The sequence below is a fragment of the Acinonyx jubatus genome, chromosome B3 (assembly GCF_027475565.1).
Source record: "Acinonyx jubatus isolate Ajub_Pintada_27869175 chromosome B3, VMU_Ajub_asm_v1.0, whole genome shotgun sequence".
NCBI classification, from domain to species: Eukaryota; Metazoa; Chordata; class Mammalia; order Carnivora; family Felidae; genus Acinonyx; species Acinonyx jubatus.
The window spans coordinates 132,008,785-132,022,537 of NC_069386.1; the positions used below are offsets into that span (position 1 = coordinate 132,008,785).

The 13,753-nt window shown below is 54.0% G+C and overlaps 1 protein-coding gene across 6 annotated transcripts in view; it reads right to left on the bottom strand.

Annotated features, from left to right (window-relative positions):
- Positions 1-13,753, bottom strand: part of CCDC88C (coiled-coil domain containing 88C) — a 128,737-nt gene continuing 114,984 nt past the window's right edge. For all 6 annotated transcript variants that reach the window (XM_027066434.2, XM_053224836.1, XM_027066433.2 and 3 more), the window contains 5 exons: positions 12,321-12,509; positions 9,595-9,660; positions 6,842-6,910; positions 5,699-5,988; positions 1-2,137 (listed from right to left, as the gene is read on the bottom strand). In XM_027066434.2, the coding sequence (XP_026922235.1) occupies positions 1,118-2,137; positions 5,699-5,988; positions 6,842-6,910; positions 9,595-9,660; positions 12,321-12,509 (1,634 nt within the window). In that variant the 3' untranslated portion in view covers positions 1-1,117. The remainder of the gene's footprint in view (positions 2,138-5,698; positions 5,989-6,841; positions 6,911-9,594; positions 9,661-12,320; positions 12,510-13,753) is intronic.

Sequence of the window (13,753 nt, forward strand, 5' to 3'; positions counted from 1 at the left end):
TTTAGTATATCCCAGAAAGAGCACCTTTACTAAACAGAAAACAAAACGTGTCAGGAATCTGACCAAATACATAAAAGCAGCAGGTTAAGATTCCTGATCGAAAAGGACTCCCAGTGGAACATAAATAGATTCCCCCTCAAAGGACATATATCTCACAGGGGAGTGTACATACATATGTAATATATTAAAAGAAATTTGGTTTCTAACACAAGAAGTTATTCAGAAATAATAAATCAATATCTCATCTGAGACTGGGGAAGTGGAGAGGCTGTACCCCACTCTTGCATACACCTCCCCTCTGTACACTATGTGCACTTGCTGGTCGGGGGTGGGGCAGGGCCCTCTCTCTGCCCCCAGCCCCCCAGCCCCAGCAGATCCAGTGTTTGTAGAGAAGTGAGTCAGGGAAGGCAGGTCTCCCCGTGGCCCCCGAGCCCACCATGCAGAGCCCAGGAGCCGGCTGCGGGGGGGGGGGGGGGGGGGGGGGGGGCGCCAAAGCCCGAGGCCACTTGCCACCTGCCTGGAAGGCCACCTTAGCCCTGGGGCAGAAGGGCTTGGGGCTTGGGACCCCAGGAATGGCATGGCGACACCCCTGATTTTCAGCAGCAAGCCTAATTCTGGGGTACCCCCACCAAGGTCCTCAAGATCTTTGTAGTTTGGCCAGTCTGGACTTCTCCTAGGATCAAACGGCTTTGGGGAGAGGGAATGGAGTTTCCAGAGCCGCGGGGCGGGGGCTTGGCCACGTGAAAGTGTATCTGCACACACGCACATACACACGCCCCTGCCTTAAGAGAGGTCGACGAGTTGCAAATGAGTGTTCTACCGGGACGTGCTCAAATAGTGTCTGCTTCAATGGTTCTGTCACTGCATTCTGAGTGTCCCCGTCAAGTGTGGATCTGTTCGAAAGCGCTCAGGTGCTGGAAGCTACAGAAGACACACACCTGGGAGTGTAACCCTCGCAGGGCTTGGCACAGTGTTTTCATTAACAGGAGAGACGCACAGGAACCCCCATCTTCATTCTAAAGCCCTTTCCTGGCACCACAGGGGCAGAAGCAAAGGCCGTCACCGCCAGAAGGGGAGTCAGTAGTTTCAGGGTTCAGGGGCCGCCGGTCCGGACGAGTCACACGCAGCCGTACTCGTACCACACCGTCTGCTGGTCCCCACCAGGCTCGGGGGACGCCGGCGTGCTCTTCAAGCTGCTTCCGCGGCTGAAGTCCTCAGGGGCCCGGCTGGCGTGCAGAGCCAAGTCGGGAGACCTACCCGGACTCTTGACAGGGAGGCCCTCGCCGTGGCCTTGCCTCGGGATCCCGTCTCCCTCTAAGAGGCCGAGCGCCCCCCGGACAGGGGCGATGGTGGCCGCCTCCCCCGAGTGGGGGGGCGTCTGGGGTTTGGTCCTGGTAGCCGGGGCCGCAGCCGATGGAAAGTGCTGGGGCTGGGAGCTGCTGCCACAGGCACCGCCACCTCCAGAGGCGATGGCCGGGGCCGTGGCAGACTGCTGCAGGGGGACCAGCCTCTCCTCCTTTGGGGGAGCCAGTGAGAAGCGCCTCACGTCCGGGGGCCGGCTGCGGGGGGCTGGGCCTTGACCGGAGCTGCCGCAGGTCTTTCCCGCAAGCGGGGTCCGCTCCCGGGCCAGGCTGTGGGAGGTGGGGGGCGTGGGGCTCTGCAGGACGTGACTGCCTGTTTCTCTGCCCCCTGAGGTGTCAGGACCCCCCAGCTTCTGAGGGGCCTCCTGTTTGCAAGCCTCTGGCCCACTGGCCCGGAGAAGGTCGGCCGAGGCCAGGCTAAAGGCACGGCTCAGGGATGCACTCCGGCCGGCCGGTGTGTGGGACGTCGGGGGCATTGTGGCCTGCCTGGGTCTGCCCAGTGACAGGCTCTGGGGGGGCTGGGCCTGCCTCGGGGGGGCACTGGGCGGGGCCTCGGCCTCGGCAGGTCTGGAGTTTGGCTTCACGTACTGTCCAGGCTTCAGCAACTTCCCTTCAGGGGTGTTGACAGGCATCTTGATGGTAGGGGCCACGAAGCTGGTGGGCATCTTGGCCCCTTCTCTCCTGGCAGGTGGCCCCGGCTGGCTTCCAATGGCCGGGAGACCGCTGGCCTTTCTGAAGAAGTCGCTTAGCAGGTCATCCGGGCAGCTGGGAGTGTCCTATGGGGAAGAGAGGAGGAGTGAGAAGTGGGCCAAGGCCCCGACAGGTGCTCCGACGGCCCTCCCCACCCCAGGACGTCCCCTGGGCAGCACAGGTGGCCAGGACTGAGGCTTCCTGCCCCCGCTAGGCCTCTTTGAGGCAGAGCATCGCCTGTGCCCCACACACACTAGTCAAGACGGGGAGGGGGCGATACACAGAACACCAGGGAGAGAACCCCAGATGCCACTCCGGCAGCCCCCTAACTTCACAAAAAGAAAAGACCTCCAGACACGGGAAGGACTTCCCGCAAAGCTCATCCAGTCTCTGGAAAGGTCAGGGCTGAAAGCCCGACCACAGCCAACTGTTCCAATCTGTTCTCGCTTTCCTACTGCGCAGGGTAGAGGGAAGCTGACCGGCAGGGCCGCGCTTTTCTTTTACCGGTCAGCCCACTGTGCTCAGACACATTGCAAGGGCTCTGTGTGTGGAGCCACAGAGGAAGGGGAACAAGACCAGCTCCTGCAAAGCCAGAACCCTCACTGCCACTCAGACCACTCTCCACATAAGAGGCAGGCACAGCGGGGCTGGGTGGGAGCCAGAACGGCAGGCTGCCTGGTAGGACAGGGTGGCGGGAACGGGGGACATGTGACGACCCAGCCCGCCAGACTGCTCCGCTCAAGCCACCGCTCCCCGGCTGGGCTTCCCCGGGCCAGGGAACTGGTGCCCTCTTGCCACCACTGTGTAGGCAAACAGAGCCACCAGAGGCCCAGGTCTATGACGCCGCTCAGTAACTTCAGCCTCCTGTCAGCACCTCATGGCCTGGACGAGCCAAGTGATGGTTCCTCCTCGGGCTGATGGACACTGCAAAACCAGGCAAAGAAGTGCATTCACGTGGCAGGTGGGAGTCAGGCACTGAGGGCTGAGGCAGTCCGACCCTAGCCTGCTGTGAGCTGTCGGGGGGGTGGGAGGGGCCAGTCTGCAGGACGGGGCAGCAGCTCAGAAGCCATCTGGACCTGCCAACAAACTGCTGGCCCACGGAAACATCTGGATGCTCAACTTGACAGAGGCAAAACCTACTGTTTTATGCTAGTTTGGAGCCACAGATCTCGGTTGAGCACGCACTAAGATCTTCAGTCATTAGCAGGGACAGGAACCATTTATCGAGTGCTTCCTGAGTGCCAGACACTGTGCTAGGAACCACAGGTTAATCACCAAGAAAACCCAAACCTCCCTGAACTCTTGAAGCAACGCTGCAAGGCTGTTTAAGCCTGGATTAAAACAATCTTGGGTAGGGAAGGAAGTTGAAGCCCCAGGGGTCTAACAGGTCCCACACCCGGAGAGCACAGACCAGGATTAACACCTACTGCTGGCTGACCCCAGCTGCTGCCTACACATGGTTAATCCTGCAGTGCGCACCTGCATGGGGCCACCCTCTCTGGCCACCCAGGGAGCCCATTTTGAGACACTCCCTTGCTGGCATCAGGGAGGTGCAAGCACGGACGGGCACACTGTGACTTCTCCGGACTGGTCGGGGGAGGGTGGGAGAGGTCAGGTGCACAGGTTGGGCAGGGGGTGTGCACCCTAGGCAGGCAGAGAGGTTGAGGGTGGCTCTCCAGGTCCAAACATCGGCTTCCGACACGGACTTTGCAGTAAGATAATTTTGGGGTTGTTTAGGCTGAAAAGGGACAGGTGATGATATGGAGCATGAGGAACAGCGACTACCAGGGACAGGTCTGAACTGAGGGGGGAGCGGCCCTGCCCCTTGAACAGGACCCACCCCCCAAAATCTACAAAAGGAAAGGAAACTCACTGCGGCAGGTACATAGTCGGAAAGGGTTGAGAAGGAAAGTCTTCCAATTTGCAGGCACCCCTGCTTTCTGGACCATTCTCACTTATTCCACCGGATAAATGGAATCCGGCTCCTCAGCGTGTGATGCCTGGACACACACTGACAGCAAGAGCATCCTCTGGGTATCCAGTAAACACGCAAATTCTCAGGGACCCCCACCTCAGACCCACGGAGTCAGAAGCTCCAGGGTGCAGCCTGTGTCCTGGCAAGGCCGCCAGGACAGTCTGGGAACCACTTGGCAGACCATAAGCTTCCTGAAAGCAGCAGGGCTTCGGTGTGGTTTCTCCAAGTCCTAGTGCACAGAGCCAGTGCTTGCCGGACAGAAACGTAAATGAAGGGACGGCAGGGGCCATGTTTTCTATTTCCTTCCAGTGCCAACCAGAAGACTCGGCACCTAGCAAATCTATGAGAAAAGCTTGCCAATTAATGGTTTGCTCGGATTTTCGAGAGCAGGCACTATGCACACTGTGCAACATGTAGTAGGTGCTCAGTAAGTATCTGCTGAACTAATACTTAGTGTTTCCACCATGGCCTATAAGGTGGGTCATAGAGTTTACCATGTGGCTAAAAAAAGTTCCACTGTTAAGGGGAATGAGACAGAATCATGGAAGCATTAAAAATCCTTACAAGATCTCAGGGCACCTGGGTGGCTCAGTCAGCTGAGAATCTGACTTGATTTCGGCTCAGGTCATGATCTCAGGGTCATGAGATCGAGCCCTGCGTTGGGCTCCATGCTGGGTGTGGAGCCTGCTTCTGATTCTTTCTCCCTCTCCTTCTGCCCCCAACCCACTCATGCGTGCACTCATGCATGCTCAAAAAACACAATAACCCTTACAAGATCTCATTTGCAAGAAAGTATACTTCATCTGTTCAGTAACCCAACTGCTTACTTGACTGAAGTCAGGCAGAACGTGTAAAAGGCACACGTGTAGCTTCAGGAAAGTTAAACAGAGACACTGGCAAGTGACAGAGGAGGGCACCCCAACGCCAGTGATGTCTGGGGGTCAGAGCTGCAGGATGCAGGCCAGCAAACTACAGCTGGAGGTCAATCTCGGTTGGCCACATGTTCTTGTATGGCTTAAGAGCTAAGGAGAGTTTTTACATTTTTAAAATGATCTTTAAAAATTTTTAAAAAGAAAAGCCTTATGTGACACGTGAAAATTAAATGAAATTCAAATGTCAATACCCGTAAGTTTTGTTGGAAGACAGCCATGTCCGTTCACTGACAGAAGATCTAAGGCTGTGTCCTTACGAAAATGGCAGAGCTGAGAGGTTGCAATAGAGACTGCATGGCCCAGAATGCCTAAGATATCTACCATCGAGCCCTTTACAGAAACAATTTGCCAACCTCTGCTGGTGGAGGCTCAGGGGAAGTGGGTATTCGGGGCTCTGCCACAAAAGCTGCTGAGACCCTAGCCACACCAAGTTGGGTGCCGGCCATATCCCGAGAGCAGCTCCCAGTGGTGGGCACATCCCATCCCTACCCTCTATGCTGGCAGCAAATTCCTGCCTGCTCACTTCACAATGGAGAAAACAGGCTCCGAGGTCTGGGGCCGGCTGCCAGTGCCCAGTGGCTTGCTGACCAGTGGGTTCCCTCCCCCATCCAAGCCAGCTCTCCACCCAGGCCACACCATGCCCGGCCCGTCCCTTTCTGGGACTCTGCTGCCAGGGTCTCGGCCCCCAGTGCCCACGTAGGGAAGACAGGCACTCTGTGTCCAAGCCCCGGGCCACTCACAGGGGTGGGGGAGCACCGGTTGCTCTCCTCCAGAAACTCCTCCAGGGTGACCATCTCACTGCTCGGTGAGGCAGAGCTGGGTCGTCCCCCAGCGTGAGGCTGGCCCGCGCCCCTCTTCTGGATGCCCTCCTGGGGGAGAGGCCCGTTCCGGGGCAGGGGGCACTCATGGCGGCTGAGGGCGGCGCGTCCCGTGGTGCTGGCGTCCCGTGGCAGAGTGGCCGTGTCCCGGCTGGGGATCAGGTCTTCACTGCTGAAGCTCTCGGACCTTCTGTGGAGCTGGTCAGAGGAACCTGGGAGTGGGGGCGGGGCGGTACAGAGGGACACGCATGAGTCTCCCTCGCCGTCTCCTCTGCCTCCGGCGGGCTCTGTGCTGCCTCGCAGTCACCGAAAACAGAGGGAGCCCTGCCAGGGCACCCAGGCCACACTTCTCCCAGCTGCAATTTGGATGTTAAGGACGTTTTGGAGAGCTTCAGAATTTCACTCTGGCATTTAAAAACGAAACTCCTTGAGATAAAAGCGGAAAGCTTCTGGTAACGTTTAAGCTATTATTTAGTATTAGTAGCCTGAAGGCACCACACTCAGTAGGTCTCATCCATCCATGTATTAAAGGATTAATCAGCACCTGTTCCACGCTAGGGGTCTTCCAGGGGCTGGTCACGTGCATGCGAAGGGAAAAAAGTTATCTGTGCAAAGTTTCCAGGCTTGGGACAAGACACATATTCTTTCCAAATGCTCAGAAATGTTAAGACAGACGATACTGTGCACTACAAAACGAAGTTAAAAAAGTACAGAAGAATCAAAGTCATCCCACTATGCTCTCTGGCCACCAGACAGAACTATGGTCAGTACCCCCACGCTACAGATGAAGTAGCTCAGATTCAGAGAACAGGGGGCAGGGGGGCGGGCACCCAGGGCTGGTCTATGGGGATGAAGGGATTCAAACTCAAATCCGCTCAAACGCCCAGGTGTGTGCCTCAAACAGCACGATGTGGACTCCACTGGAAAATGTCCGATGAGGCAGACAACCTTGTGAAGATGACCACTTTGTTGTAAAAAAAAAAAACAAAAAACAAAACAAAACACGAGCCCAGAACCAAAGCCCCCAATATAACGAAAAGCGTGCGGAAGCCAAGGCTGACTGACCTTTCAGGTTGAGGGGCGAGCTGTCGCTGGATGCATTTCGACTGCTCTCCAAGCTGCCTGGTCGGGACACTGAAAGGAAAGGACACTCCGTGTCAAGGGCCAACGAGCAGGTAAACCCCAGACTGAACCACCTGACCCGAGAAAGGCCGCAGAACAAAGCACGCCCACGCCAAAGTCCAGGCAGAGGCCCTGAGGATGGATGGATGCCGGGGTTCTCTATGTTCCCCCACCGGGAGCGCCAGCAACTTGCGTGTGAGGCATGGCATCCAGCAAGTGACCCAGAAACGACAGGTAGTGTTGTTTTTATTAGGTCTAGGGCTAGGACTTGAGACAATTTTGTTAACGACACGGATCGCACACGAACGCTAGTCCAGGAAGCAGACCAAAAGAGAAGGGCTGCTCAGGGGAAGCTAACGAGAGGAGAGCGCCCACGCCTACTATTACATAGAGCTTTCTGGAACACATGTGAGACCTGGTGGGGGTAGAGCCAGGAGACGGCAGGGTGCACACGTGTACAAGGGGGTGCGTGCCTGCGCCCAGGGCACCTTCCCTTTGCTGATCCATGGGAGTGAGTGCGGGGACCCTGAGGAGGGGAGGGAGAGTGTGCTTTTGCTTTTCTTGGCTGTTTGTGGCCCTTCAGCTCCTTGCTTCCTCTGCCTCGAATTTCCATCTACCCCCAAGGGAAAAATCAGCCCTTCCGGTGACAAGGAACTTGGAGACAGCAGCTCTCCTGGCTGCATGAACCTGCCTGAGTGTGTGCACAAGGGAGCTCAGGGCAGGGGGCGGGGGGGGGGGGGGGGGCAGGCGGGGGGGCGAGCCCGGCTGCAGGTGGGGGTGGCTTCACCGCTGCAAAGGGCGGGCTGGCCCTCCAAGGCCGGCAGACCCCCGCTCTCCTGGTCCACTCTTCCAGGAGCCCTGCCGGCCTGCCCCACACCACTTTGTTTGTCCTGCCGGACCACGGGACCACGAACCCCTGGGGGACAAGAACTGCCCTTCTGTCATCCCTGCATCCACCTCAGCACGCAGCTGGTGTCGAGCCGAAGGGCACGGAGGTGCTCTGTTCACTGCGCCCCTGGGGAGAGTTTGCTCTTGCTTTACTGGGTCTATAGGGCGTCCGGTTCCCAAGTGCTGGTGCGCTCTGCAAATAGCAGGCATCTGGAAAACTCTTACTAGCAAACAGGGTTTGGGGAGGAGCCAAAAAATCCGCAGTTTTCACGAACAGTGTAAAAGCAGAGTCCCCTCTTTCAGAAGGAAAAATTAAAGAAAACGCACGTCTTTAAAAAGGAATTAAGTTTTGGGGCACCTGGGTGCCCAGTCAGTTGAGCAGCCGACTTCAGCTCAGGTCATAATCCCACAGTTTGTGAGTTCGAATCCCGGGTCGGGCTCTGTGCTGACAACTGTGAGCTTGGAGCGTGCTTCGGATTCTGTGTCCCCACCGCTCCCCCCCCCCCCCCCCGGCCCCTTCCCGCTCATACTTTGCCTCTCTCTCAAAAAAAAAAAAAAACATTAAAAAAAATTATAAAGGAATTAAGTTTCATTCAAAGAAAACCGTGACACAAATCAACAGGACCCCAAAGCACTTTTGTTTATTCAACCACAGCACTGAAAACTGCTTTTCCTTCCTTCTCCCGATAAGAAAAGCTCAAGGAATCAGAGTGCTTAGGAAGAAAACCCCTCGGTTGGTCAGCCGCTGGAGCACCAATCTGGCTCCTCAGTGCCCCTAACAAAGCACCGCGGCCAGTATGTCCAGGTGTGGCAACCCCCCCCCCCCCCCCCCGGTGCAAAGACACAAGGGGCCCTCATATCAGAATGTTGTGCCACAGAGCATGTCCTTCCACTCGTACAGAGCGCCAGTGTCTGTATCTGTATGAACGTCCGCATCATAAGACACTGAAGACAATGACGGACGGGACACAACGCTATAGCCCCTACACTTACTGTTGATCACTTCCCAAGTAGCAGAGTTCACAGTGAGCTTTCTGATTTTAAGAATCATTTCCTCACCCTTATAGGATTTTTGTTTTTCAAAACTCACCAAAACCCAAAGCAGCTTTTAAGTTTTGAGAAAGCTGGTATGATTCACTGTTTCCCTTCTGCAGAAACTTACAATGTCTCTAAATCAAATGGCTAAGGGCTTCATCAATTCCTAAGACTAGTACAACTTGGAGCTACTGTGGACAACTGAACTCCAAGTGAGGACAGTGAGGGACCTCCTGGCACTCAGTGCTCCCCGTGTGGGTCACCACAATGCCCTGGCAAACCTGAGGGGCACCCCAAAGCAAGGGCAGTTGGAGCCTGTAGACGCAGGATACTTTAGAAATGGTGACTTCCGGGCGCCTGGGTGGCTCAGTCAGTTAAGCCTCCAACTTCAGCTCAGGTCATGATCTCGCGGCTCATGAGTTTGAGCCCCATGTCAGGCTCTGTGCTGATAGCTCAGAGCCTGGAGCCTGCTTCGGGTTCTTTGTCTCCCTCTCTCTCTGCCCCTCCCCCACTTGTGCAGTCTCAAAAACAAACATTAAAAAAAAAAAAGAAGTGGTGACTTCCCTGTCCCTGGAGGTATGTAAGCAGAAGCCACATGCTCAGGACCCTGGGGAGGGCAGGAAGGAGCCTGGAGGAACTGCGGCCCCTCTCCATCCTCACGTCTACCCATTTTGTATGTCGGACGTCCACACAGGACTGAGGTTGAAGGAAAGTACTGCAGATGAAAATGAGTCTGAGACCCCAGGCACAAGGACATGACGCTGAGCACTCACCGTACTGCCTGTGGTTGAACTCCAGCTCCAGGGACGGGTCACAGAGGCTGTCATCTGAATTATAGCCTATGGTGACAGTAAGGTCATTGGTTATTAACGCAGGAGTTTCTGGAACACTTTGAAAAACTACAGACTCTTATTTAGGAAAAAGTATACTTTTATTTGCCCTTTGACCCAGCAATCCCACTTCAAGGAATCAGCTCTGGAGAAGGGTTGGCTGAAAAGACTGTGTGATATGTGGCCATTTAATACCAATTAAAGTAAGAAAGATCTCCATGATGTATGCCTAGGTGGGAAAAAAAAATCAAGGTGCCATTTATTTTTGCAGAAAGAAGCACCAGGAATTTCAACCAGTACCGAAGGAAAAAGGGTATCCAGAGAGTGGTTTTGGAATAGAGTTCAGGGGACAGGGGCAGAGAGGGGACCTCGAACACTGAGAATACCTCCTCACATTATTCAGGTTTTTGAATCTATATTATGTATTTTAAAAACAGGGTTAATTTATGAAGAAGTCTAAAATTGAAAACAGAACAAACCTCACAGCATGCAATTGTTAACAATCACACAGAGAGAAACATTGATCTGTTTACATTTTGAATGTAAAACTCTATGTGTGCATCCTTAGTGAGATGGAACTTAAAGAGTAAAAAAACTATAAAGAAAATACTGCTTAGTGGATTTACTTTAATAACACTGGCATAACTTTTTAAACCATTTACCACATATTTGGGGGGAAAAAGATAAGTCAATGTTTCAGGAGACCAGATTTCCATGTAAGAAAAGGACACACAGATATGAAATCAAAGAAGGAAAAATCCCTGTAATGTTACATTTGAATCTGAAGTATTGACACAAACTTATAACGTGTCCCATCTTTCTCTACTGAAAGGGCCAGAAGCAATGGCAACTCTCTAGCGGCCAGAACTTGATTATTAAGTTCTGCTCTAGGGTCATCTGAGTACATCGGTCGGTTGTCCAATTCTTGATTTTAGCTCAGGTCATGGTCTCACAGTCTTGAGACTGAGCCACGCTCAGTGTGGAGCCTGCTTGGGATTCCTTCTCTCTCCCCCTCTGCCCTTCTCCCTTGGTTACATATACACGCACTCTCCCCCCAAAAATAACAAAAGAAACCGATAAATTCTGTTCTAAAAGGAATCAGATTTACTTAGAGAAATGGCTGACTCTAAGGGGGGGGTTTCCATTTGAAGCTGGCTATTTGCCCAATGGCAGTCGACACTGAGGAGTGTGAGTACACGTTGGCGGGGAAGCGCGTGGCCAGGACTGGGTCTGCAGAGGTGACCCACCTTCCTGCAGGCTCCACAGGTGTAGGAATGGCCAGAGAGGTTTCTAGGCTCAGGCTCTGGTTTAGGACTGGGATCCAGACAGGGCCCGCGAATTAGTCTGAAGGGATGGACCTTGAACCGCACAGGTCGCTGGAAATCCGAGGGGAGATGGAGTCCCGGCTCCTCCCTGAGACCAGGCAGGGCTTCTGTACCCCAGGCCCCGGGAGAACGGGGGGAGACTGCTGACAAGGAGCCTGTCTGGGCTGTCCACCTAGCATGTGACACCATCCCCTTGACCTCCACCAGCATGAGACTACCACTTCCAGTGTCTGGCCAGGAGTAGAGAAGGACCACCTGCTCGCCCTGTGCCCACTCATCTCCCCAGAGGTGTTCATGAGCTGTGGACAAGGTCGTGAAGCTAACCCAGACGCGCCTTAAGGGTGGGGACCCTGTGTGCTTTGCCTGTCAAACCAAGGTTCTGCACAGCCAGGTGGTATGGTGGGGTGGGGTGGTGGTATAACAGTAATCCTTCCCAGTTTTCTCCAATTTCCAATACCCCACAGGCACCCCTTCCAGCTGTTGCTTCAGATATTTTCATATCTCTAAACTATAAGCAGGATGTCTTTTTCAGTCTTAAGCTTTATCTTCCTGTTTGTAGATTTTAGATTTCCAAGTGCTTTTCCCCCCCACTGCTCTCTTTTACAGCATCCTGTTCTTGTTTCATGGGTAAAACCACCTCACTTATCTCGGACTCTATTAATGACAGGCATTTCAAAGCCGTCACCTCTGTGCTGTTTACTCTGTGGCCTCGTATTGGTTTTGGTCGCCCTGGCCAGAGGCTCTCTTCAGGTGTCCAGGGATCCCTGAACTTCCCTAGGCCTCACTTGGCAAGATATGACTGAGCTGTTCTGGTGGGAATTTCTCAAGCTTATCAGATGGCTCGAAGAACATTTTAATCTCACGTCCAGAGGTGTGGACACGTATGGCTCCTGGCACCCAGGGAGAAGTTCAGTTTGTAAGCCCCTCCCCAAATCCCCTTGTCCTCAGTTTAGGAGACCCACTCTCTAATCTACTGAGTGGACCTCCAGTTCAGAGACACGCTCGTGTTTCCTCCATAGAGAATAAACCTCCAAACTCCCACCACGGTGGAGAGAGGGCGTTGCCTGCATTTAGCCCAAACTCCAGTTCACCTCCCTTCTGGAGCTACTGGGTGCCACCACTTCCTGAAAAGTGCTGGTGAGAGCGGCTTAGGATTGGGCCTCTGGATGGTGAAGTTGTCTGCCCTGAGTCACAAGGCTGGTAAGCAGAATCCATGCCCCATGCCTTTGTGATTTCAAAGCTTGTCTACAGCTTACCTGCTCTGCTTACCACCTCATAGCCTGGGGTCTTTCGGAAGGACCCTGGGCGCTTATCCCTCTTATTCTGGAAGGGCCCACAACTCACCTTTGGTGCGGCCTGGGTGCCGGGAGATGGGGGTGGAGCTGGAAGGGGTTGTAGTGATGGCTGAGGTTGAACAGGTCCGGGAGCTCAGCTCCGAGGGCCAGGGTTTCATGGCCGGGTCGGCGGAGGCATCTGTGCGGTCAAGGCTGCCTCTGTGCGGGGACCCTTGCTTTGGTTTTAGGTCCCCAGGGCCTGGGGCAGAGAAGGACATTGAGAAATGGGGCTGCAAAAGCCCATGCGAAGGCTGGGCTGCCACACTGAGGTCTAGAAGCAGGGACACCAGGGCACACGGACCACAACAAGACAGAAGCTGGGCTGCGGTTTCAACAAAAGGGCGCAGGCTGCAGGTCTGTGTCGGGAGGCCCAGAGAGGCTGGCCCTGGCTCTACAGATGGGTCCTACTGCAAGCCCTGAAAAGCTGGGAGAAGGCAAAGAACTCAAGACGATCGACACACTGTTGCTACAGGTCCCACATACAAACTACGGGGTACACCTGCTGTATGTAACTCCAATGACTGATCTAAAAAGATCCTCATAACTTCCGCTCAAGATCAGTCAAGGCCTGCAGCCAAGGTTCCCTTTGGCATCCCTTGGATGCCCAGGATGTGCATCCTGTCAACTGGCTTCACTGAGGATTTGAAGATGTTCACTGCCACGCTGACAATGTAAGAATTCTTAATTTCTGTTAAGAGTCACTTTTACCTTGCATCTTGTGCTTTTCTGCAATCGCTGAATTTTCTACCATGAACACATACTCTTATTATAAAACAAAATCTATGTAAAAATATTAAAAAAATAAAAAAAACCCTAACTCATTCCAACTACCTAACAGTAGGAAAGGAGATGGGCTCTCTAAATGGAAGGTAACACGAGTGCCGTTGGAACTACTAGGAGCAGGAGGACGTCACCATGTCCCAACCCAGGAACCCCGTGGCTGGGACCCAGAGCCAGGGCCCTTCCGTGGACCTGACCCCACCGGCCCCTCAGCCACTCGAAGTCTGGGTTCGCTGGGAAGTTTTCAGTGCCCAAATCTTACAACTTGAAACGAAGGCAAAATTTGGATTCTGAAAGATACCCTTGATGAGAAGCAAGATTCAAGTCTGGTGGAATGAGTCGGGACAGGCATCCAACAGGTGCGGTTAAAATGAGCGGAGGGGAGGTGGAGATGAGCAGACAGCACGAATGGCAGAGAGACAGGGCGATTCCAATGGCATGCTGGCGAGACAGAGTCCTGGGGGACCAGGAGCACGGTGGCCCGGGGTCCCCAAGGCGGAGCGTGCGAGATGAAGTCAGTGCCACTTTGACCGACTTCAACAGCTTAGTAGGTATGTATGTACTTTTATGGTTCCCTTGTTTTTATGCTGATACTGGTTTTCCACAGACAGTACTGATAATAATCTTTCCTTTTAAAAATAAATTTAAGTAGCAACGCTGAGT